At 39.5% G+C, this 27,465-nt stretch overlaps 1 protein-coding gene across 2 annotated transcripts in view; it reads left to right on the forward strand.

Annotated features, from left to right (window-relative positions):
* PRDM16 (PR/SET domain 16) overlaps nt 1-27,465 on the forward strand; it is a 454,135-nt gene that overhangs the window by 380,234 nt on the left and 46,436 nt on the right. For both annotated transcript variants that reach the window (XM_075279930.1, XM_075279929.1), the window contains exon 4: nt 14,563-14,697. In XM_075279930.1, the coding sequence (XP_075136031.1) occupies nt 14,563-14,697 (135 nt within the window). The remainder of the gene's footprint in view (nt 1-14,562; nt 14,698-27,465) is intronic.

The raw sequence follows: 27,465 nt of genomic DNA on the forward strand, positions 1-27,465 counted from the left end.
CATGCTGTAGCTCAGTCCCGCTCAGATGAATGTGGCTGAGCTGTAATTCCAAGTATAGCAGCTATACAATATATGGTGTTGCGCTTGGTAAGCAGTGAACCGTCCATAGCACTTTTCCACAAGGCACAACCCCTTCAATCTGCTGATAGTTGGGGGTTCAAGGTGCCAGATATAGGTGAGCTATCTTAAGGTGATAAATGACAAATTCAGACCAAGGTATGGATGAACACATGGAGGACATTAACCCACTAGAATGTACTATATTGCGACATGGTAATAAAACCCACCCAACCACTGGGTGTCCACATATAGAACTTATAGGAGAAGCATTCTGTGAAACAATTTCACAAAATAATGTTGTTTTGAGAAGCTGTTCATCCTATGGCACACAAATTTGGACATGTCCAGTCAAACGTAAAGGTGAAGGAGGTTCTCTGGGCTTTATCAACTGATGACCTATCCCTTGGATAGGTCACCAATTGGAGATCACTGGGAGTCTGACAACCAGGGCCCCCATGGATCAGCTGCTCAAAGCTAAGAATAGGTTTACTATCAAAAAACGACTTGATCTGTGGGCTCAATCTGCTTAGATTTATGGATCTTCCATTTCTGAGGGGGTCATCTTCTCTGGAATGATGTTATATGTTGACTTTTCAAGCAAGATCTGAAATATCATAGCCAAGACTATAAAGGAAAAAAACAATCACAGCTCATGACATGCCAGTTATTTTCCGTCATTCATGTTTGTTCGCAATCAGTGAAACTGCTCTGTTCGTTATTCTCCTAATCTAAAATGACAACACTTACTGAAAAATTCTCTTCAGCTTTTTATTATTACCTTTTTTTCCTAAATCAAATATGATTTCTTTCACAAATATATATATCAAATTGCTCGACCTCCCATAGTCGGCAAAGGTCTAATTAAACACTTTTTTTTTTCAACAAACTTTAATTCGCATCCTGACAATGTTGAAATAAATATATCTATGAATGTAATTAAGAATCACCACGGGCTGGACAACAACTGGACCGGCATAATTTGAAGATTTCCGTCAAACTTGAAAAACCATTGAAAATAATGGCAGACGTTTTTGAAAGTTTTAGAAAAATATACTTCTGATCAGAATACCAAAAATGAGACATTTTAATTTATTATGACATTAATGTCATCATATAGACTAAAAGATTTTATTAAATGTCTTAATTGTAAGTTCCCATGGCCACGACCATCACTAGACATAAATAGCCTGTTGGTAGGTAAAAATATCAGGGCCAGATAATGTCTATTAGAGAAAAAGGAGGCAACGGAGAGCACACGGTGCCCAAACCAAAAGAAAATCAGCCTCCCTGTTATTGCTGGACCATGCCTCTGCTCTTTCTTGGCATAGAAAAGCCTAATATATTGTGTTCCCTATGCATTTTAGGGGAAAAGACTGACTTTTCTAACCCGCTCATTTCCCTTTCCTATATGAGATGGGCTCACTTTCTCACAATCCCGTTGGCAGCTACTTGCACTGCCTGTTGAGTAATTTCACTCAACAACCCAATGACAGTACAAGATTTTGGGTTGTGGTTTAACATTTTTTTATTGGAATAGGAGAAGCTGTCATAATAATAAAACGGGGATCAAAATTTTTATAAAATTTACCATTTAGGTTGCACTCATTATTCTGCTGGTGAAGTCAAGGTATACATAGATTATTTATCTTCTACTGTTCCTGAGTTACAGCCTGAGCTCTGCTCACTATTCTGCTGGTGGATTCACTGTCTAAATATATTATATTACATATCCTGTTCTGATACTGAATTAAATCCTGTATATTATACTCCAGAGCTGCGCTCATTATTCTGCTTGTGGAGTCACTGTGTACATACATTACATTACATATCCTGTACTGATGCTGAATTAAATCCTGTATTATATTCCAGAGCTGCACTCACTATTCTGCTGGTGCAGTCACTGTGTACATACATTACATATCCTGTACTGATCCTGAATTAAATCATGTATTATACTCCAGAGCTGCACTCACTATTCTGCTGGTGCAGTCACTGTGTACATACATTACATATCCTGTACTGATCCTGAATTAAATCATGTATTATACTCCAGAGCTGCACTCACTATTCTGCTGGTCCAGTCACTGTGTACATACATTACATATCCTGTACTGATGCTGAATTAAATCCTGTATTATATTCCAGAGCTGCACTCACTATTCTGCTGGTGCAGTCACTGTGTACATACATTACATATCCTGTACTGATGCTGAATTAAATCCTGTATTATACTCCAGAGCTGCACTCATTATTCTGCTGGTGCAGTCACTGTGTACATACATTATATTACTATTGTATTGATACTAAATTACTGTACTTATAGTTCCACAGACTAAAGATGTTTCAGTAATTCCCATTTATAGACTGTCTGCAGAAAGTTTGATCTAGTGATTTGGATTATACAGAAAAATCGGGTAATTTGACATACAAAAAAATGAATTGCCCTCCTGCATTTTAATAATAACGCTCTTAAGTGCTTGTTTGACAACTGGTTATGAGTGATAGATCTGAAGCTTTGGAGTATAATACAGTTCAGGGGTATAATCTGTATATAACCTGTATATAACAGGGGTATAATCAATCTGTATATAACCTGTATATAATAGGGGTATATTCTGTATATAACCTGTATATAACGGGTATAATCTGTATATAACCTGTATATAACAGGGGTATAATCTGTATATAACCTGTATATAACAGGGGTATAATCTGTATATAACCGTAACAGAGAAATCTATTTTATTCTAACTTTACATATTGATATCGACTAGATTTAGTAAAAATCATTTGATATAAAAATATGTATAAAGAGGGAGATCTTTATTTTTAGCTAAATTTTTTGCAATATTTTTAAATTCCTCAGATTTTCATTCACACATTTCCAAAATTTTCAATATTTGTATTCTTTATGCCCAGTACAATGTAGTTGTATAATCAGAAAGTCCTTTGGGAAAGTGTGACAATCTGATAGCAGGATCCCGTGGAGGCAGAAGGATCTGTCATATTAAATAAATGACTTTTGCTTTCACTCCAAGATATCAATAAAAGTGTCAGTGTCGACTCTTACCCCAATTAACTTCTAACAGTTGTCTTAGGTTTAACCTAACACATTACTCATTATGTGTTTGCCAGATCACCAGGAAGTCTGTTAATTACAAAGAGGAATTCCACATTTATGTCTCCATCATGATGGCTTCCCTGGATTAAGAATTTTACTGAGTCTGTATACCAGTAAATATCCCTCGTATTTTATGACCCTCTTTTGACATATTTTTGTTTTTATTTTATTTTGCTATTTTTAACCCAGAATTTTTCCTCCGAGATGATTATGGATTCTCGTAGATATGTTCTGCTCAGTTTTTATGCTGAATAGTGTATAGAGATCTGTCTATTGTTCCTTTTCATCAGGGACCGTGAATTTAACATTACATCTAGTACAGCAATTCCAAAGAGGGGCGCTGCTGCACCCAGGGGTGCTTTAGAAACCAGCCAGGGACAAACCACACTCTGGTTGGGAAGATGACTGCTTGCCTTCATTTAACGTTAACTGTGCCCTTGGACTTTTTCAGTCTTTTGCTAAAAATTATTTGGCATGGCTGCCCAGAGGAATTTGTTTTTAAGGGATAACACTGATGTAGCGGGCGGGAAGTTTTACTATTAGTATTATTTGTTGTATAAGCAATGAGATAAGACGAATGTTGTTGTTTGATTGGTTGAAAAATTTTAAAAGGGACCTGGATGCCGTTCCAAAAAGTAATACTACAAATGCCATGTCCTAGATCACAGAAGATGGGTGGTTGACCCACAGTTTTAATCTGTTTCATATGGAGTCAAGATTTTTTTCCCTAAGATAAAGAATATGACTTCACCCCGTAATAGTTTTTTTGGCTTCATCTAGTTTATTATTATTTATTATGCTTACTTGTACAGCGCCATCATATTCGGCAGCGCTTTACAGACATTGTCAGTCACTGTCCCATATAGGGCTCACAATCTACATTCCCTATCAGTATGTCTTTTGGAGTGTGCGAAACCGGAGTACCCAGAGGAAACCCACATAAATACGGGGAGAACATACAAACTTCATACAGATGTTGTCCTTTGTTGGATTCAAACCCAGTACTTCAATGCTGCAATGCTAACCACTGAGCCACCATGCTGCCTGTACAACATTTAGTAGAACATATTGAACAAAATGGACATCACCATGATCCTTCATCCTACAATTATCTCCCCAATTCCTTGATCTGAGAACTTGGCTATATGGGGCATTTCTAAAAAATTTATTGGAGTGTCCAAAAATCAAATAAAAAAGTAGGGCACCCTCACAGTGACTGAGACAGATAATCCATTATCTGTTTGACCCCATGGGTACATTTTCCTTAAGGCTGAGGTCCCACGTTGCGGAAATGCAGCTTTTTTTTGTTGCAGATTGTGTTGCGGTTTTTTTGAGCCAAAGCCAGGAGTGGATTGAGCAGAAGGTAGAAGTATAACAACTTCCTATGTATTTCTCATTCCTTTTGTAACCACTCCTAGGTTTGGCTAAAAAAAAACGCAGCAAAATCTGCAATAAAAGAAGTTGCGTTTCCGCATTGTGGGGCCTTAGCCTAAACTAGCCTTTTATAATTCCGCCTACCCCCATAGGTACACCCCATAAATTTTTACTCATTTATTAGTTCAAGAATTTAAGAAACTTCTCTCTAGAAAATTGGCTGCCATTTTATAATTTGTCCGTTCTTTGTCCGTCTGACCATTAGTTGCCTTCCATATCTGTGTGGTCTACCTGCCTGTTATTTTGTAATGGCTTATAAGTATGTATCTTGATACTTACCATTTGCAGTTACTTTGATGATTGTGCTGAGAACTGGCCTGTTTTATTCATTGTCCCCGATGCAGCCCACATGTATTGTTGATGTTGTAGTAGCTGCTGTAGTCTGTATATATACTAGGACCTTATCAATCAACGTTTTTATGGCATAGTAAGTCGAGCGTGACCTAACCACTGATTCTCTTGTTCGGAGTAGGTTACCGCGCTATTAAACGCAGGCAGAGCATCAAAAGTCAACGTGGGTGTAGTAGTTATTGTTTTTTAAAAGGCGTTAGCCACAGAGAACTGGTTGAAGTCAGAAACACCTCTTCTGCAGGAGTCCATGCGCACCGCTCTAACGAACAAAACAATCAGGCACATGCTTTACACACATGGCTCGCAATATATCTTTATGTGCTTCTGCTGGTCTGCTCATAAGTCCTCAGACATTAAAGCACAGCTCGAAAGAAAATCCCTGATTCTGCAGTCTGTTTAATGAGGGGGACTTGACTTTTTTTTTTTATTTATTCTTTTTTTAATTTTATTTTATTGTTGGCAATTTAATTCTCAAGGGGAAAAAAAACACGGTTACTTTTGTCTTGTGTTTTTTATAACAGAGTCTGGGTGCTGTTTTTGTTATCAAGTAGAAGGACGTCAAGGATAAGTATCACCATAGTTAGAACAATTCCAATATGGACCCAGGGTTTGCAATATTACAAATCACAATTATTACATTGTACCAAAGGGTTAGATCATATAGCTATACACAATGTTAAACCTGTAGGGGTGCACATGAAGGCACTCGTGAACATCTCTTTTAACCCTTAAGTACTATCATAATGATATGTGTATGACAGTGGTGTATGATAGACACCATGACAGTACTTAAGGGTTAATGGACTTGATTTTTTACAACTGCAAAAAATCCAAAAATATTTGAAATTATAGGTACATTAAAAAATCATGAAGATATGTGATTTTGAGTGTCACCCATAGAAAAATATCGGTGGTTTTGTGGATACAGGGTCGAAGGATATTTTTTTATCATCACTTGAAATATAGCCCAATTCTTACTAAGATCCCCTATATGATGTGCAGTTATTATATATATATATATATATATATATATATATATATATTATTATTAATTTTTTATATATTTATTATTATTATTATTATTATTATTATTATTATTATTATTATTTATACATATATTTATATATTTTTTATTTTTGTGCTTTTTAAATTGAAAAAATATAAGGAATAGTTTACTCCCCTGATTCACTTAATTAGAAATAATATATGACAAAACCTCTTCTACACACATGTATTTTTTTAAAACATTCTAAATAAATAGAGGTTGCCAAAGATCCTGTTGCTAGCGTTTTTTATTTATTTTATTTTCAAGTCCTACAGAGAGGTTTATATATAAAAAAAAAAAAATTGCCGGAAAAGAAACAGAGCAAAAACATGCTGCATTTTGAAAAAGTCAAATTCACAAAATTTTGCGATCTTAGGCTGAGGCCATACATTGTTGTAACATAGCGTTTTTCACTTTTACCGAAATTCAGCAGAAAAATATCATAGCATTTCACCATCCCAGTGGCGAGAATGAAGTTTCATTTAGGCTTAGGCTTCACATAGCGAATCGCTGCAGAAAACACAGCAGAATAAAACATGGCAGAACCACATCATGTTTTGTTTTTGTTTTTTTATGTAGATTGTGAGCCCCACATAGAGCTCACAATGTACATTTTTCCCTATCAGTATGTCTTTTGGAATATGGGATAGAAATCCATGCAAACACGGGGAGAACATACAAACTCCTTGCAGATGGTTTTATGCCCTTGGTGGGATTTGAACACCAGGACTCCAGCGCTGCAAGGCTGCAGTGCTAACCACTGAGCCACTGTGTGGCCCCAGAACCACATCATGTTTTTTTATGCAGCCTTTTTCTTTGCAAGTTTTGCAGAGTTCTCCTTTGCGGACTTTCTGCCACTATTAAACCTACACCAGCATTTCCGTATGTATAATTGACATGAAGCGATTTTTCTGCAATGTGTGGAAGGGATTATCCATAATCCCATTCACTTTACAGGTTCAGTAGACATGCAGCATTTTTTGCCCGTGGTGTTTCCGCAGCGGAAAAAATGCTGCATTTTCGCAACGTGGGGCTTCAGTGTTAATCTCAACCACACATTGCAGAAAAAAAGCAGTGAAAAACGTAGTGTGTTGAAAAATGCAGCATGTCAAGATGGAGAATAATGCAGCACGTTAATTTTATCTGCATTTTACCCATAGACTTGTATGGGAAGAGGCAAAAAATGCAAACTGCAGCACAAAGCTGTCTTGTTTTCTGCTGCATTTCCACCACTTCTTTTTTTTTTTTTTTTTGCTGTTTTTTTTAACTATATTTTGCTACATGTGGCCCTAGCCTTATGTAGATTTAGTAAACTTCCTCCAGTGTTTCAGGAAAAAAAACTGTCCTAAAACAACATTGTGCAGCCTTTACTACATCTTGGAATTATAGTTTTTTCTTTATTTTTATTTCTTTTTTCTTTTTTTTTTTTTACAATGTGACGGTTTATGGAGAAATGTTTTAATTGCACAGAACAAGGGGCTGATACCATCTGAAAATCATTAAGTATAATTGTGCAGGGCCTGGCTTAAATGAGTCTGCACACTTTGGGAGCAGGGAGCACAAATATGTAAACAGTGGGTAAGTGGCAGCCCCCGGTCCCACCTCAGGATGTTTTGTTTTTTTTTTTCTTTAACTGTGAGTCGACTTTGCACATATTCTCTGCCTGCTGCTTTCTCCTTGGGTCTTTTCCAAATCAGCCTGTGTGTGACCACAGTGACTGGATAGAGACAGAGAGGAAGGAGTGGGCTTAAGCGCAGGGAGGTAGATAGGAGGATACATGTTAATCAGGGGGCTTTCATTGCTAACAGCGCTGTTCTGCTGCACACTCTGCTTGCTGCACTCCAGATTAGTGAACTGAAACAGACAAGTCTATAATTCCCAAGCCAAAGCTCTCTATAGGTGCCAAATTCCCCATCTGAAATTTTCATAGATCAAGTATTAAATGCGGCTGCACTCTCTGAACTACTAAATTAATTAATTTACATATTTATTATTTTTTTTATTTAATTTTTTTTTAAGAGACTAAGTTTAAAGGGGTTGTCCAGGATCTAAAGGTAATTAATACTGATGACCTATCCACATGATAAGTCTTTACAATCAGATTGGTCGGGCTCCGACACCCGTACCCAGTACTGATTATCTGTTTTGGCTCCCAGGATCCATATACTATACGGCCAAAAGTAACTTTGCTCCTTTCAAGTCCAGGTGCCACTTCTACACTGTACAGACCAAAAGCTGTATACAGTGTATGGAGCTCCAGGTGGTGCCTGGAGTATACACCTACTATATGACTTCTGGTGGCTGAAAAATAGTCTATGGGTCTGATTGGGAAAGAGCCTGAGCAGCAGACATGGACCAATCTGATACTAATGACCTAATCGGTATCAATTACTTCCAGTTCATTGATATACTGCAATTTCCAAAACCGCAACGGTTTTGGATATTACAGCATGTCTGCTGCGCGTATTTTCCCAGTAGTGTGTGGATGGCGTTCGCTAGACTGTAAAACACTGCAGCTAAGGATGGATTCATACGGGCGTATTTTGTGAGATGCAAACCATATGTTAGCCGTATTTCTCAGACTGAACACTGAGCTGGGACTCAGACTCTCACCATCATAGTCCTTTCCTCTCCACAAGTCTACTGTCCCTGTACTGCAATAGTTTATCAGTATGGGACTGTAGTCCCATGGGAAGGAAGGGTCTCCTAGCATCATATACATATATCTATGATGATAGGGTGCCTAGCCCCGATTCAGTGATTAGTCTGGAAAATAAGGTCAACACCCGGGTTGTATCTCATAGACCGAATACGCCAATACACCATATTTGGAGGGGAAAAACCACCACAGAGTGGTTGCTAAGTGGATAATATTTAAAGAGGCTATACAGGATTAGACAACATGGCTGCCTTCTTGCAGAAAGAGCTCCACTTCCTCGTCTCAGGCAATGACATCACAATCACTGGTCACATGGCCATGCTACAGCTCAGTCCTATTCAAATAAATGGGACACCGCTTTAGCATGACCATATGACCAACGGACGTGAGAAAGGAGTTGGATGTTCTTCTGAAAGAAGGCAGCCATGTTTTCTAATCTTCGATGAACCAAATCCCATCCTCAAAAACAACCCTGCAGCACAGACTTACCTGCATTTCAGGTTAGCCATTGTCCTGCACTGTGGGTTCTCACCCTTTGCATTGTTCTGGTAAACGCATAAGGATTGCTAACGGAATACTGCTGCCCATTTTGGGGCATTTGAGGCAGAATTCAGACAAACCCACCAGCGACTTGTCACCCGGTCAATAATAGCATCAGGGACCCCTTTTTTTCTGCTGATAAGAGAATGACTGGTCTTATTTTTTTTAATCTATCAAAAGCCAAAGGGTTAATGAATGACTCTTATCTATGGGAAGAAGGACCCCGGCTACATTTAGGATGAATATGTGACTGGAGGGTTTTTCCCTTATAGAATTCCCACAGTCTAATAATGTAAAACAAAAGCTCTGAGTGCAAAAGTGAGTGACAGAACATATAAAAAAAAAAGCTTTTATATAACAGCAGAGGTGCGAAATACAGGAAGCTGCTGAATCCCCTGCATTAGCTAAACAATGAGCAAATGCGAAAAAACAACAGGGTTATTTGTGTGGGTTTTACAAGAACCTCTAAAATCATGATAATTATAGCGTGCTCGTCCTATAACTAAGCAAGGCCCTGTTGGGTCAGACATAATTGAGAGACCCCCTCGCCTCCACACCAAGCCGAGCTTATGCAGGTAAAAATCAGCAGTGCTTTCTCCTAATGTGTCTTCCCTTTCAGAAATCAGAAATTCCCGCATGGATAATTCTATTCAAAACATTAACAATATGATATTTTTAAAGGGAAATTTAGGCAGCTATTTTTGGTGGTAATGCACAATTTAATGTAACCTGCCTTGTATCGTGGAAGGAAAGCAATGTTGTCAACATAACAAATGTCTCATTGCTTCATTCTCAATGTGCAGGGCGTCTTAGTGTTGTAGGCAGCAGAATTCCTCTAATCCGCCATCTGATACTGTTCTAGAAATGCTAAATAATTCACAATTTCACAGACCTATAACATACCCTGTATAAATCCTGTCTATGGGCAAAAATGTTTAAAATAAAAGGAGGAAACTCTCTTATATAGCATGGTTAACTATTCACCATGCAGTAAGGGTCCAACATTGCCCGTGTGTCATCATGGTTGGATTTTTTTGCAATAGCCTGTGTGTCATCATGGTTGGATTTTTTTGCAATGATCATAGGCTTGACTGCCCATTACCCATACAGTCAAGGCTCCACAACATTGGCCGTGTTTCATCATGGTTGGATTTTTTTGCAATGGCCGGTGTGTCATCATGGTTGGATTTTTTTGCAATGATCGTAGGCTTGACTGCCCATTACCCATACAGTCAAGGCTCCACAACATTGGCCGTGTTTCATCATGGTTGGATTTTTTTGCAATGATCGTAGGCTTGACTGCCCATTACCCATACAGTCAAGGCTCCAAAACATTGCCCGTGTGTCCTCATAGTTGGATTTTCTTGCAATCGTCGTGAGCATAACTTCCCAGTCCCCATACTGTAAAGGCTCCACAACATTGCCCGTGTGTCATCATGGTTAGATTTTTTCACAATGATCGTAGGCTTGACTGCTAGGGTTGAGCGATCGGGATCGGGAAAGATCGGATACGAATCGGCGATCAAGCAAATTTCACGATCGTGATTGGAATCGGCTGGAAAATGATCGAAAATCAGATTTTAAAAACGATCCTGAAATCTCAAGATCGGCTCAACCCCAGTGACTGCCCTTTGCCCGTGTGTCATCATGGTTAGATTTTTTTGCAATTGTTGTGAGTTTCACTGACCATTACCCATACAGTCAAGGCTCCATGGCATTGCCCGCTAGTCATTATGGTTAGACATAGAATTGCCTGGGTGCTTTCAATTTTTTTCCTTAGGTGAGCATTGAATCTGTCGCACAGCTGTCATTTTACCATCATGTGCAGGCAGGGCTATAGAGAGCCACAGTGGAAGTTTGGCTCGATTTTTGGTGGAGTTGGAGTTGGGGAAAAAAGTTTCCAACTCCAACTTAAAATTAAAATGATGAATAATTTATATAATATTATATTATAATTATATTTGATAATCCGGTAGTATAAACAGTTTAGTATTGTCATTGTATATCTAGATAAATCTTTAAAAATTAATTGATAAAATTCAGCCTACTCTAAGATCATTGTAAGAGTAGGTTTTCTGGCGCAGTTTTTGCTGCCAAAACTAGATGTAAATCAAAAAGGGAAAGGCTATATAATGGACAAATGTAACTTTTTTTTTTTTTTAGTCCACTTGTGTTTTTGACTTCAAAAACTGCATAAATAATCTGGACATGTAAAAACAAACTAAAACTGCATAAAAAAAGCAGGAGACATCTTAATATTATAGATATATTAAGACAATTGCCATTAAAACACCAGCTTTAGGAATCAGAGAGTTAAGGAGGGGTCCCCAGAACAGAAGTAGTTTCCCTTTAAGCGGTTCTAGGGGATTTCCTCTTTGTAAGTAGAAACCTTAAATAGCACATACAGTATTTCACCACATCTGATCTATGGTCTAGCTGAGGCACTGCCCACACATATTAGACACAGGCTGAAGTTTATAGTTTCATTCAAACCTGTAGGACTGACCGTGCAGTACTTTGCTCCAATATCCCATCATCAGTCCCATCAGCTCTGAATGGAGTGGCTATGGAAATACATGATACCAAAAGCATTGAAACTTCCATGGTACAGGGGCTCTAAACCCCTATCTTAGTGATCGGTGGGATTCAGAGGATAGTTAATAAATGGTTTCCATAGAAAAACCCCTTTAGGCTAAATTCCCACATTGCAGAAAAGCAGATTTTTTGTTGCAGAATTTTTTGAGCCATAGTCAAGAGTGGCTACTAACAGAGTGGGAAATACAAAGGAAGTTCTTCTACTTCTCCCTTCTAATCAATCCACTTCTGGCTTAGGCTCAAAAAGCGCAGCAAAATCTGCAACAACACAAAAAATGCTTTTCCACAACATGGGTCCTTAGCTTTTAGACAGAGACCCAGCTTTAATTGGTGCAGATTTTGCTGTGTTTTTTTGAGGCAAAGTCAAGAATGGCTAAAAGAGGATTGGAAAATATATAAGAAGTTCTTATATGTCTCCCTTCTGCTCAATCCAATCCTGACCTTGGCTCAAAAAACCGCACTAAAATCTGCATCAAAAACAGCTTCGCCTCAGCCTATAAGGGGACTTCTAAATTTTGTGTGATGGCGCCATCACCACCCAGTTTTTGGACATGTTATTGCAAATTGTCAACGGTTTTTCACTGCAGTGTTTGGCCACGCTTCAGACCGCTGCAGCATATTGTAACAATATTCACAAGGTCATATACCATATTACAAAACTGTGGGAATGTGTGCGATAAAACTGCACATGGTTTTCCCTTGTAGTTTTAGGCCGGGTTCAGACAGAGTATTTTGGACCAGAATTTGACCCGGAGGTTCCAGCCCAAAATACAGTGCACGGGCATCCAGTCGCGGCACTGCGATCTGGATTAGGCCCAAATGAATGGGCTTAGTTGGGAGGAGGGAGTGTCTTCAGGTGGATTCAAGAATGAGCATGTCGCTTCTTTTTTCTGGGAGCTAGAACAAACAGATTCGGCCTCAAAATACTGACCAAAATACCCCGAGTGAATTCAGCCTTAGGGTCAGTTCACACGTGAACTGCCCGCGCGGGTTTTGACACGGAAAGAGACGCGTCGAGACGCGTCTCTCTCTTGTCAAAACCCGCCTGCCGCGACCATCACAGTCGCGGCTTTCCCCTCCGCTGTTGGCTCAAATGAATGAGCCGACATAGGAGGGAGCTGCCGGGGGCGGAAGCTGCGCGGCATCCGCCTGAAGAAAGGGCATGTCCTTTCTTTTCTCCGCTAGCGGCAGCCCGCTGGTCTACATAGACCACCATTGTAAAGGGGCGGATTTTGAAGCGAAATCCACTGTCAAAATCCGCCCCTTTGTTCATGTGTGAACTAGCCCTTACGCTGGGTTCACACTAGCGTTCGGCAGTCCGTTCTGTGGTTTCCATCTTCTGCATGCAGTGAGCGTTTTATGCTCTCTGCTGCAAAACCGTTTTTTTAAAAAACGGACATAAAGTACTGCATGTCCGACTCTGTGTCTGGTTTAAAAAAAAACGGTTTTGCGGCGGAGAGAATAAAATGCTCACCGCCGCTCACAAATGAATGGATATGAAAGAGTCCTGCAGGTTTCCGTCTCCTGCCTCTGTTTTGTGCAGGAAACAGAAACCTGCAGAACGGAGACCGGGCACAGATGTGAACGAGCCCTTAGAGTTATATCACACTAAGTGATAACAAACTAGATTTGCCAGATCAATTTGCAGACAATAAACTTCCGTTTACACATGAGAGAACTGCAGGGAATATGATGTCCCCACAACTGTCCCTTTGTAACAAGAAAGACTCATATAATATACGGTATTTTATATTAGCGATACAACTACTCATTAATTTGTACAGGTTGAACAATGGTGGATCAACACTTTATGCATTAGCAAGATGGAGAACCAATGTTAAATCTATGTAATGTGCATAGGAACTAATAAAACTGATACAAGTCGCTGTAATACTGTGACTGTATTGGATGTGCCTGATATATATTATCTATATACTGTGGATATTCATGCCCTGAGCATTACATAGAGAGAAGCTCCTCGGACTGCAAACACCACGGCCTCACAGTGATACAATTGTGTACTGTAAATTTTTGCTGCTAGCAATGCGGGCAAAGGCCACAAATTGCTCTTCATTCCCATGCACCCTGACAATGGCTGGATTAAGACATATCCAGATGCTCTGTAAACCTGTCTAACAAAAAAAAGATCTATAAAATAGCTGCCATTTACAAGACATTGTAGAAAATAGGGTTTTGTGATTACAATTTAAAGGGCCAGTACCCCCTATTTATAAGATGGGTCCTGTTTAATATTATGAAATAACTTTTTGGTAAGGTTGGAGGCCAGTGTTGTAATCTAGCTACAGTTATAGTCTGTTGTTTTAGCCAGCTGGTATGGTGTTAATGCATGTAGCAAGGGTTGAGACAAGGGCTGAGTAGGCGGCTGCCTAAGGTGCCAGTGGTTGAAGGGACTGTTGGATATGAATGACCTTTGAATTTCTCCGATTAGTAACTGTGCTTCAGATAATCTTGTACGTCACAACCTCACGTATGATACATATATGCATTTTATATGCAGATATATAACATGTATACCAACCAGATGTGCTGAGAGCTGATCAATTGCACACCATACACCTATCATGGACCTGTAGTAGTTAGGTGCCCTATAGTAGTTGGGTGCCATGTGCATCATAATGGCCAATGCACAAGCCACATACTGTATATAGATAATGCTACATAGTGGATGTAGATACAGATAAGTAAAGTTTTGTCAATGGCACATAACAATTGTTAATCAACATTTCCTTATTCCAGATCTCTGAAGAATTGGGAGAAGAGAAGATGTGCATTGAAAACAGCCAAACAGGATCAGGGAGCTGGCTCAAATTTATCCGAATGGCTTGTTCCTGCGATGAACAAAATTTAGCAGTCTGCTATCAGAATGACCAGGTAAGGAGCATCTGTCCATATTACTTTCCACCTTAGACATGACAAAAAATTGGGCAGTGCCCACGTATGCCAGCACCAGTAGTAAGTGCACACGTCCCTCTTGTCCTTCTACCTTACATGACTTTGTTAGTAGAGGTGCCCATTATCCATTCCACTTGAAACTCTTGACAACCATTGCGGTTTCATACAATAAAAGGGAAATCCAGATTGAACCCTTGATGATTCCTGAACTGAAGACACCATACTACTCTGTAGAGCATCAACGCACCAGGAAAGAAAATGGCAGGAGTTTGTTAAGGCTGTTGCGTTATGTGCCGGTTTTGATATTGTGAGCACTGGCAGCAAATTTCCCAGAAATTTGTTGTAGTCCATGAGGTCCTATGCTCTAGAATAGAAATCTATGCCAGTCAGGCACTTGTTTATAGAATTCAGGTATAACTTTCTACGGCTTTCTAGTAAATCTGCAAGGCCGAGCCGTCCCTGCTCCATCAACCTTCATTTCCTCTCCACTTTAAGTGGTGAGTGAGTCTGAAAATGGACAAATTGTACATTTTTGCCTCAAATAATCATCACCAAATAATTAAATTATACCTATAGGGAAACTGTTGGTGTTTCCATAGGTATAATTGATATGTTCCAATTTCCAAAAAGCGACAGTTTTGGAAATTACAACATTTCATCTAGGGTGTCTTTTAGTTTTTTAGGTTTGGTCTAAGAATACACAGTATGTTCTGCGACAACGGCATACAGTGTATTTTATAGTAACTGAGGAGTCAGTTTCGTTCCACTGACGACAATGATGGAGATTAAGGTTCAGTTGAAAACAGAAGACCCAGTGGTAAACTAACTGGACTTGCAATGAAGTAACCACTTTGCCCTATAGACATTGTTGTTTATAATATACCAATCGAACACTTATTGTTCACTTTACCTCCCTCGGGGTTTTAAGTCAGGTTACCCATTATGGCTTCGGTCAGGCTGAACCTCGTCCACCATCATTTCTAGTGTGGCCGTATCTCATTTCACGCTGGTCATCAAAGTGTTTTGACACATAGAAGGATTTCTTGCTCTTTGCTGACCAGAGCCGCAGTCAGACCACTCAATCACGTTGATTAAAACCGCAAGTGCCGTTAAAAGGCACGCTGACCCAATCACACACCTAATTACCAGCCACGGCACAGGATTGGCAAGTCGCCCCTGGTCACGTACAATATAATCACAAAATCTTTACAGGAAACAAAATAAAAAAAAAAATCTTCATTCAGTAAGTGACCAGCTGAGTTATACCAATTAATATAAAAAATAGCCCATTCATTTGTAAGTATTTTATCAATCAGATGTCGGTGACGGACCCTCTCTATTTTAAGAACAGAAAAATAAATAAACGTTGACTTCAGGCACAAAATGAGCAAAACAAAATACAGCCTTAACTTCAGGCAAAAACAAAATAAAAACCTGCTCGTCTGAGCAGCTAACTAAACAGAACTGATAACCTGACTATACATGTGGCCTACTTCCAGCCACATGAGCAAAACAAGTGCAATATAGTCTGGACTCCAGCACTCTGGCTAATATATCTGGGCTCCAGCACTCTGCCTGTCCCCTTCTCACACCAATAACAAAATTCACCTTCTATGGTCTGGACATGTTGGTTATCACCATGTGGTATGAATATTGACCAGTGCCCTACCTTCTAATATGATGTCCCTCACAAGTAAAGGTATCAGAAGAACCCCCACTTCTCTACCACCATCCAAGGGTGACAGGGAATGGCACATTTTGGAAAATAACCTGCTAGAGGGGTAGGGCGATATTAAGGCTACAGTAGTGGCATCTACCGAAGTCTGGGTGGGCTGTTATATAGCTTTACAGACTTCTGAATGGCACATTATATGTGCAGAAGTGATGGATCAGTGCATAAGTCTCAGGAAGCAGGATGCCCACCTCCTGTGGGAGACATAAACTAAGTCATATTGGTTATTAGACAGCTTTACTAGGAGTAGATATAACTAAGGAATGACTTAAGGGCATATATTTGGGGGAAATGTGCTTCTATTACGAAAGTCTGACCCAACACCTCAAAAAATGTGGAGACTGAGGGTTTTCTTTTTCTATCCTGCTATACAAACAAGGTGTCTGTACCAAAGAATCCGCTGTGGTGAGGATCACCTGGCCCAGAGACCCCGTTCCTAATTGCAAATCTGAAAAAAAGTATTGACCACAATCATAGATCCTGGTTTCTGGCTGAATGGAGATTGATGTAGCCCCCCCACCACCTCCAGTAAGAACAGAAGACAGTTGTAGTACAGAGCTGACAGTGATGGATAGATAGTAGTTTGTCCAGGCCGTGAAATAAGTTTCCCTTTGTCTGGGAACAGCAGTGGAGGTTCTTATTAGCCAAATAATCGGGGCCAATTGAAGAAATGCATTTTGCATAAAATAACTAACTTGATATTTAAGAAAATATAGTTCCAGTATTTAATAGAAAATTACATAATGGCTGTCTTGGTGCCAAATGAAAAACAAAGAGTCTAACAGTGAATTAGAGGGTCCCTCGGAGACGCACTTCACACTTTGGGAAATCTGTATTTTACGATCTACAGTAGGTTCATGCTTTATTTGAGCGTAAATCAGCTAACCGTCACTATACAAATAAAGCACATTGAAATATGTAAGATCATTTCATGAAATATTTCCCAAAGTGATATGCGGAAATTACCGTAGCGTTCATTCACAGTGCCGATCATGACATTGCTGCAGACCATTGCCTATAGGAAGGGGAGGGGTGATTTTGTATTCCACCTCCTGAGGACATATTTGTATTCTCCTGATAGCACTCTCATCAGTGTCAGACTGGGGTGCCTTGGGCCCTCCACTAAAATTCATTTTGGGGGGTCACCAGACAGCTACAGCAAATATTACCTGCCTCCTATATGCAAATTTCTAAAACTGTGCCAATGTACGCATATTTTTCATTAATATCCTTGCCCTTGTCTTGAACTGTTTCGGCCCTGTAGGCCCTCTCTGTAACCTGCTGCCTGTCTTTTGCCTTAACCTAAAGCCTGGATGCTGCTCACACAACCGCATGTTACAAGAGGCAGCAAGACGCTACTAAGTGACTGGCGATGGGCAGAAGGTCAAATTTGGGAAGGAAGTAGCCTAATATAATATATATATATATATATATATATATATATATATATATATATATATATATATGGTCATTTCTTATATAATCTACCCAGTTTATTGTATTGATGCATAAGCTAGATAAGATATAGTGTAAGTAATGCAGTGAGTGTTGTGTGCAGCTCATGGACAGGGTGGTGGACAGTCTACCCTGACTCAGAGGACCATAGGGAATTCATCTGCTCCTCTATGGGCCAGTCCAAACCTGACACTGAGTCTCATTAATAAGAGATGACCAATGCATTAGCCCTAGGGCAATAACTGTACCATCATATAATAGGTAATAAAATATAATCTAACCTTCAATGCGGAGAATCAATTTCACTGCAGTGCCACCCCAGGAGAACCAAGGCATTGCACATAACTCCCATTGGAAATGAGTAAGTGCCTGATGGGTCCTCCAGGCACTCTTTGTAACTGCTCCCTTTTCTGGCTAAAAGATGAGGGACCTGCACATGTGACCTCCTACTGTGTTCTTCATAGCCTAGGAATTTGCATTATTGTATCTATGCATTTCAAGAGTTATAACTTTTGGGGGTTTTTTTTGTTTTTTTTTGATCGATTGGTATGGGGGTTGTTGAATTTAATTTTACTTTTTTTGTAGTTTGCCCTACTAGGAGACTAGACACAGCAATCCTTTGCTCACTTACATAATGTCTTGGAATGCTTAGTATGGCTTGGACTAAACCTGGGAGGTTTTGCCAGGTCTCCAAATGATATGGAAAGCTATGGTTATTCTTATTGTCCCGTCCTATGAGAGGTTAAACAGCTGGGATCAAAGCTAGCTCTGATTCCTTCTACACTGGTTGGTTGGCTGTTAGATACAGACAGCAGTGGATGGTGAAGGTACGGGCACAGCTTCTGTCCATATCACCAATTGGAAGTGCCATTATGTCCTGTTGTGGTAAGAACACCCCAAATAGGGTATTATGGTATAAGGGTTTAACCTAAAAATTTCTAATACAGAATTTGAATATGGGTTTTCTAAGTAATGACAATTCGGTGATATAAATCCTACATCCCATTGGAACAACAAATTTCAATACAAGGCAAAAAATGTGAACATTAAAAACAGTCAATGAGTTCTATAGCGTTACATGCTCTGCAGACATTACACTGACCCCCTGTATCTGTACGCAGACAGTACCAAAACTCAGGGCTTCCTGTTTATCAGACTTAGTTGATCCAAATTGGGCAATTTTTGTCAGTACAAAAACATTCTTCCGATCTGATTGCCTCATGATCATGCCCTTCTGATTTTCCACGTCCTTCTCTTCAGCTGCCAATGATGACAACACCTAAGCAATCAAGGATATCTACTGCTATTCAATACCCCTGACTAAGGGCCATAATCAGAATAAAATACATACCTAAGAATAGCACCCGCAAGAAGTGTGAGGCCAAGAAGAAAAAAGACTATATGACAGATATGTCACTGAGCTGCCCAGGATGTTCTTCACATCTATAGAAGCTATGGAAGCTCTGAGGTCACCCCAGCTGGTTAAACAAAAGAGGTCCCTGTGTGTAATGAGGGGCAGACAATAGTGATTGATAACCACAAGCTTCGGACACATGAAAGGAACTATCCATAGAAAGAACTTCAAGGTCACGAGATGCACTTTATCCCCTAGGCAGCTGATTATGACAATCTGCGCTCTAATATGAATAGGGATAATGTAAATTGCTTTTATTTGCAATTATCACCAGGGTGGTAAAAAGCATTTCCTCTTATTTTTAACACAAGATTGAAAGGTCATCCACACTCAATTATGTATCATTGAAAGGTGTCTTGGGTGTCAGGATATTATCCTGGAGCCACAGCGAGACTTTGGGAAAGAGACAAATTTATCTTCAAACCTTGTCAGAATGGAAACAGATGCGAGGAGAGGGTAACCAACTATGCTGGGATAAAAGAGAGGATGGATAGATAGATAGATAGATAGATAGATAGATAGATAGATAGATAGATAGATAGATAGATAGGATAGATGATAGAGAGATAGATAGATAGATAGATAGATAGGATAGATGATAGATAGATAGATAGATAGATAGATAGATAGATAGATAGATAGATAGATAGATAGATAGATAGATAGATGATAGATAGATAGAGTTGATAGAGAGAGATAGAGAGATAGATAGATAGATAGATAGATAGATAGATAGATAGAGTTGATAGAGAGAGATAGATAGATAGATAGATAGATAGAGTTGATAGAGATAGATAGATAGATAGATAGATAGATAGATAGATAGATAGATAGAATCCAGAGCAACATGAGTGAAACACAATACCGGGTGCAACATCACAGGGTACAAACAAATGTTCTCACAATTTTAACATCAAAAAACGGTGCAGTACATGAAAAAAAATAATACTGATGTGGATCTTTATTCTATTAGTGATGTTTCGGTTCACTCAGAACCTTTCTCAAGCTTGACAGAAAGTCCTAGTAAACTGAAAAGTCGCTAATGGAATAAATGTACACATCTGGTTTATTTTTTGCAGTCCTACCTATATTTTCGACTATAGTTAGATGGGCTGATTAAATTGAAAGTATTATCTTCTTTATGTCAGTGTCAGAATTGTATTTTGGTCAATTCCAGCCATCACGTCATGTTGAGGATTGTAGTGTTCTATATGTAGAGTCTAGTAGAGTTGTATTATGATCATGTCCAGGATTGTACTATTCTATGTATAGAGTTTAATAGAACTTGCAATGGTTATGTCCACTGGTTCGGTCATGTTTTGTGTATAGATTATAATAAACATATAGTATTATGGTCAAGTCCAGTGGTCAGGTCATGTTGGGAGGCATAGTGTTCTGTTTATAAAATATAATAGTATTTTACTACGGTCATGTCCAAAGTTAGCTACGTTAGGATAGTGTTTTATGTATAGAGTAAAATAGAATTGTATCATGGTGAAGTCCAGTGCTCAGGTCATGTTGGAAGGTATAGCGTTCTATGTATAGAGTATAAGAGAATTGTATCATGATAAAGTCCAGTGGTCGGGTCATGTTGGGAGATATAGTGGTATGTATATATAATAATATTGTATTACGGTCATGACCAGTGGTTGTGCCATGTTGGTTGTAGTGTTCTATGTGTGGAGTATAATTGAATTGTATTTGTTCAGTAGTAAAGTGATAACGTCCCAAGGTGGAGGTCCCATGGCACAGCAGTGACAGCCTCGATTTTTCTTTCACTTTCATAGTTACTGGAGATACCTCTTATCATGTAATCCTTCCCGTCCCCATGTGCTTGCACTCAGCATATATACTTCGGCTTGTTTACTGAGAGAGTTACCTGTGGGTTTGTGGTGAGCTGGCAGTGTTATAACCCTGTGAATACATCAGGCAGCCCCTGTGGTTATGACAGCTGCTCCCCCAGTATAAAGAGGAACTTGGAGCCACTCACTTGACTGTTTCCACTGTGGTGTAGAGAGAAAAAAAAGTGTGAAACTCAAAGGGCAAAGTGGTGTTCTCATTCACTGTTTCCATAATACAAGTTAGTATAGACAAGAATGCCTTGTCTGCAAAAAAGCTGCATCCATATCTCATGGGCTCCAGCATATCAGGTCATGCTATTGTTTGTGCAGCACCCAATCCTGCCATTCTATAATAACGTATTTTGGATATGTTTTATCCTAAGGATACTAATGTATCTAGGGGATGTTTTTATTTGGGTCTTCAGGCTTCATGACTTATGTTGGATGTTTCCTGTACAGTATTGTACCTTCTAATGGTGACCTTATGTACTGTCATACCGAGAGTCAGTAACCATACCAGTACCATACCGTGTGATTCCCAAGTAACAGCATCATTTGTATCAGGTCTAATAAGTTCATCACAACTAAGAAGTAAAATTATTATACCCTAGCACATATTCACACCCGACGTGATTCTGGACCTTTGAGCGCGGATCCCTGACTACATCTACCTTTCAAGAGTATGATAATTGATGATCCCTGGGAAGGTGTGGAAATAGTTATAGTCTTCCCTCACCTCTCCTGGACATCTTCGAGACATCCAGTGTTCCCTCAGAATCCTTTCCTAGCCTCCAGGTTGAGGTCACGCACCTTGGAGTCATTGCTGTGATCTATGATTGGACCTCAGTGGTCACATGGAGAGGCCCAACGTAATGACACAAAGGGTTATAGAGTCGTGACATCGGCATGCCCCATGTTGCTGCTAAGGCATTTTATTTGGGGACATGTCATCACCCAGGAGAACAGAACAGGTCAAAAGAGGACCCCAACAAAGTACTGTACACTGTGAGGATGCCCAAGAGAGGTGAGGGGAGGTATAACTGTTTCCACACGTCACCTGGGCTTCCACTTATTATACTTTAGGGTCTGCAGAGACCTCAGAGTATAATAATTTCACTTATTGATCAAAACTTCCAAAGCCATGGGTTCAAGTCAAACCCAAAACATTTTGAAAACTGAACTGGTTCACTCACTCTAAATACCACCACCACCATACACTACAAAGTAATGTACTGTACAATGACACATTGCCTTCATCACTGTGCTCAAGTAAAACCACCATATAGTGACCAAATAAGTGTTAAGGCTTAAAGGTTTAACCTGCATCCATCCACATTGTAGGCGGCCATTGTCTTCTTTTCCATTTATTTCTTCCATTTATTTCCAATTACTATTTTTGTACTGTGATATTTATGAGTCCTATCTTGGTGGCTAAAATTTCTGACTCTTTTATCAGTTACGAGTGAGTACTGTAACATAACCATTTGTAACAGATCATAAATATCTGATGCAACCTTCAGGACCTCCAAAGTCAGTGCTCGTTCACATCTGCGCCCGGTCTCCGTTCTGCAGGTTTCCGTTTCCTGCACAAAACTGAGCAGGAGACGGAAACCTGCAGGGCTCTTTCAAACCCATTCATTTGAATGGGTTTGAAAGATGTCCGGCCGTGTGCGCTGGTGAGTGTTTTATGCTCTATCCGTCGCAAAACCGTTTTTTTTCAAATCGGACACAGAGTCGGACATGCAGTACCCTGTGTCCGGTTTTAAGAAAAAGCTCACCGGCGCTCACGGCCGGACCCGGTCTGACAGCTTTCTGTCTTCTGCATGCAGAAGAGAGAAAGCTGAGAACAGACGGAGTGTGAACCTAGCATCAGCTGTACTCACTGTACCACCTTTGTCCATTCAATGACTTTAAAGGCACATCTGTACATTTGCCAGTACAAGGCATAGTTGCATATATAAACCTCTGTTCATTAAAAACATGACCACAGAAACTTTGCCATGATGATTGTTTTGGGTTTGAGGAATTGGATCACCACTGGGAATAGTCCATTGATGTGTTTTCTGGAATTATGGTCAAGTTCAGTGATTGGGTCATGTTGAAAGTTGTAGGGTGTAATAATATCATACTGTTGTCATGCCCAGTGGTCAGCTCAAGTTGGGTTTCTAGTGTTCTATGTACTGAGTATAATAGAATTGTATTATGATCATTTACAATGGTTGGGTAGGTGAGAGGTGTAGTGCTCTATATAGAGAGTATAATACCAATAGTCAAGTCATATTGAGAGACATAGATTTTAATGCATGTTGTATAATAGTATTGTATTATGGTCATATATAATGGTTGGGTCATGTTGGGAGATGAAGTCTTTTATAATATAATTTCATTATGGTTACGTCCAGTGGTCAGGTCATATTTTGCGGTATAGTGCTGGTAAAATCCTTTGATTATTCCACCATCACATTGTTCTGTGTCAGGGAATTCCTAAGTCTTACCCCATTTACCATAAAGAATCCACTTCGAAGCTAATGGTGAAACACTCTTAACAATTCCTGATGTCAAATGTACAGTGAAATTCGGAAGTTTCAGTATGGTGTTTGCTCAAGAGCAAACCTTGAGACTCAAATAAGGATGGGTGAACCTCTAAAAATTTGTTTTGGTTCATGTTCAGATTGTTCAGCCCAAAGATTTGTTTTGTGTTGAGCAAGTGCTTGTAGAACTAGAAGTGAAATTATTCTCTGGGATCTCTTCGGACTCAAGAATATAATAGGTGGAAGCCCAGGGAAGGTGTAAAAAAAACAAACAAACAATTGTACTCACCTTCACTCACCTCTTTTGGGTCTCCTCATGGTGTCCTTGGCTCTCTTTGGGTCCTCTCCAGGTTTCTGGTGATGTCAGGGTCACCCCTTACACAACCAGCCAGTACCCTGCTCCACAATGACCGGCAATAACCTTGAAACTGTTGTTTGCAGATGGGTCTCACTTCTTTTTGGAGGAGTTATTCCAGTTTGGTTATTTTTCTTATGCTATTAGGGTTTTTTATTTATTTATTTATTTTAAACCGTGCATTAATGTGTACAGATCTATCTTTCAAAAGGTGGCGCTAGAGTAAATTCCTCTTTTTCCACCAAGGAGGTGTAGTTTGCATATTCCTCATCCACAGACCTCAGTGGCCACAAATCAATGAAGCAATGCAGAAAAAAAATCACTTTTTTTCCGGATATGCAAATACATCAGGTAAAGGTCCAATTTGCCAGATTTACCTACAGACAGTTGCAATACAGGAAGACTTTTAGAGTTCTTTCAGAGTACTTGTGGCTAATGGCAGGAAAATCTGGCAAATCAGGCCTGTCCCAAGGTAGTTGTGGCTAATTTTCATTGTTTTTCGTTGGTTTGAGGGCACAGCCGTGTGTTTCTGCTCCTGTTAACGGCTCTTACAAGGCAAAATTGGTTTGGGAGGCCTTTTGGATTTGACAGATTCCCTTTAAAGTTGTATTCTGGTAACAACAAGTCACCCCTATCTACATATCATCAGATTTTGGGTGTTTTGCACACCAGTTTACATGGAGTAGCAGGTCGTAATTGCACACTACTACCCAATTCTTTTCAAAGAGAACTGCTCGAAAAAGCCGAGGTACAGTGCTTGGATTTCTTTATCAGTTCCCCACCATATGTATGGAGCTGTGGTGTGCATTTCCAACTTGCCACTCCATTCAAACTGGGGTGCAGAAACCCCAGTTCTTACAATTGGTGTGGGTACCTGCATTTGAACCTTCACAGATCAGCCAGATAGGATAGGGGGTATCTTTTTATGAGAATACCCCTTTAGACATACAAAGGCCAATACAATTGACGCTAGGTTCACACTAGCGCCCGGAGTCCGTTCTGAGCTTTACGTCTTCTGCATGTGAGCACCGGTGAGCGTTTTATGCTCTCCTCCGCGAAACCAGTTTTTTTAAACTGGACACAGAGTACTGCATGTCCGACTCTGTGTTCAATTTTAAAGAATCGGTTTCGCGACAGAGAGCATAAAACACTCACCGGCGCTCATGGCCGGACATCTTTCAAACCCATTCAAATGAATGGGTTTGAAAGAGTCCTGCAGGTTTCCGTCTCCTGCTTTTGTGCAGGAAACGGAAACCTGCATGAATGGAGACCGGGCGCAGATATGAACGAGCCCTGATTTAATTATGCATTGTATAATTGAATGGGAATTTTGCTGTAATAAAATCCAACGCTTGTTACACTTTAAACATATATATATATATATATATATATATATATATATATGTAGCTTAACAAGATCTGTCAGGAAGTCAGAAAGGTTCCCACAGTTCTACAGTTCTAGTTGAATTATATGACCTCAGTTTTAGTAAAAGAGCACCCACTCACGCTTGAAACCACTTGCAACCAACTTATGCTTTCACTTTTACTGTATGAACTTTACATGGTGCCCGGGTGTAATCCTGACCTGTGAGTTAGGTGTTTTTAGTGTTGTTACCAGCTACATGTTCAGAGTTTCTCTTCAGACAGTCTTTTAACCAGTCTTTGAATTATGCATATATTTATTACAAAGCCATTATTTGTATTACTAAATGGGGTTGGGTTAGGGACTCGCCCTATATCCACCAGTCTGTCGGATTGCATCTATCATTTAGGTCCATCTAACCTTACCTTTCTGTATATCTACGAGTACTTTTATATCTACGGGTACCAAAATCATCTCATTTTAACCTAACCTTGACTGTCCATAGTAAGTCTATATTTCTTTTCACATCCAGCTCCTTTCATGGTGATCTATTGGTCCCTAGGCATTAGGTTGATCCATAGGTCAGTATTTTAGGAATATGTGTATTTGACCCCATTTTTAAGTCTATCACTAGGTCTATGGTGTAGGTCTATCATTAGAACTTTGGTGTAAGTCTATCAGTAGATCTTTGGTGTAGGTCTATTGGTAGGTCTTTGGTGTAAGTCTATCAGCAGGTCTCTGGTGTAGATCTATCAGTAGAACTTTGGTGTAGGTCTATCAGCAGGTCTTTGGTGTAAGTCTATCAGTAGATCTTTGGTGTAGGTCTATTGGTAGGTCTTTGGTGTAGGTCTATCAGCAGGTCTCTGGTGTAGCTCTATCAGTAGAACTTTGGTGTAGGTCTATCAGTTGGTCTTCGGTGTAGGTCTATCAGTAGGTCTTTGATGCAGGTCTATCAGTAGGTCTATGGTGTAGGTCTATCAGTAGGTCGTTGGTTTAGGTCTATCGGTAGGTCTTTGATGTAGGTCTACCAGTAGGTCTATGGTGTAGGTCTATCAGTAGGTCTTTGGTGTAGGTCTATCAGTAGGTTTATAGTGTAGGTCTATCACTAGGTCTTTGGTGTAGGTCTATCAGTAGGTTTATGGTAGATCTATCAGTAGGTCTTTTGTGTAGGTCTATTAGTAGGTCTATAGTGTAGGTCTATCAGTAGTTCTTTGGAGTAGGTCTATCGGTAGGTCTTTGGTGTAGGTCTATTGGTAGGTCTTTGGTGTAGGTCTATTGGTAGGTCTTTAGTGTAGGTCTATTGGTAGGTCTTTGGTATAGATCTATCAGTAAGTCTTCAATATAAAAGTAGTGCAAATTGTTTATAAAGTTTTCTATATTTTTTAATTAATTTTCTCACATTTTACTGTTACTCACATGTTACTTTGCCTTGATATCAGCTACAACTATATATTGCATGGCCGTCCATGCTTTGCAAAAAACACAATAAAAGATGACCACCAGGGGTTGCGCAGCCTTGCGCCACTTCATCTTTATAAACATTATCTAGGTGGGATAACCCCCTTTATTACTATTATTATTATAATAGTATATATATTATAATTTATTATTATTTTTTTCTTTACTGACCTGTCAAACACAAGGGCAGTCATTTTGTGATGGAAATTCGAAAAGTTTCTCATGGCATTTTAGATTACCTGCTTGCACACCATGTGGACAACTGCTATTTTTAATGTGGGTTTTATTGCATGCATCCTTATCCTTCTGCTAGCAAATCGGAAGGTAAAATGAACACATCAAGTTATAGCTTCATTCTTGCACAAAAGAGTTAATACGGAAGTTACCGGAACATAACTTGCATCATGGGGCAGTAAATATAACAGTTGATAGTGTGAGCGCCAAGATCATAATCATATTTACAATAGCTCCTGTGAAGTCATTTCTCTACAATGGCTCTTTTGGCCTAGCAGACAATACAAATAACTTACACTTGCATTGCTAGGAAAACACAATGCAAGTGATTGTTAAACCATCAAGCACAAGCTTTCTCCATCAA

The sequence above is a fragment of the Leptodactylus fuscus genome, chromosome 6, assembly GCF_031893055.1.
Source record: "Leptodactylus fuscus isolate aLepFus1 chromosome 6, aLepFus1.hap2, whole genome shotgun sequence".
Taxonomy (NCBI): domain Eukaryota; kingdom Metazoa; phylum Chordata; class Amphibia; order Anura; family Leptodactylidae; genus Leptodactylus; species Leptodactylus fuscus.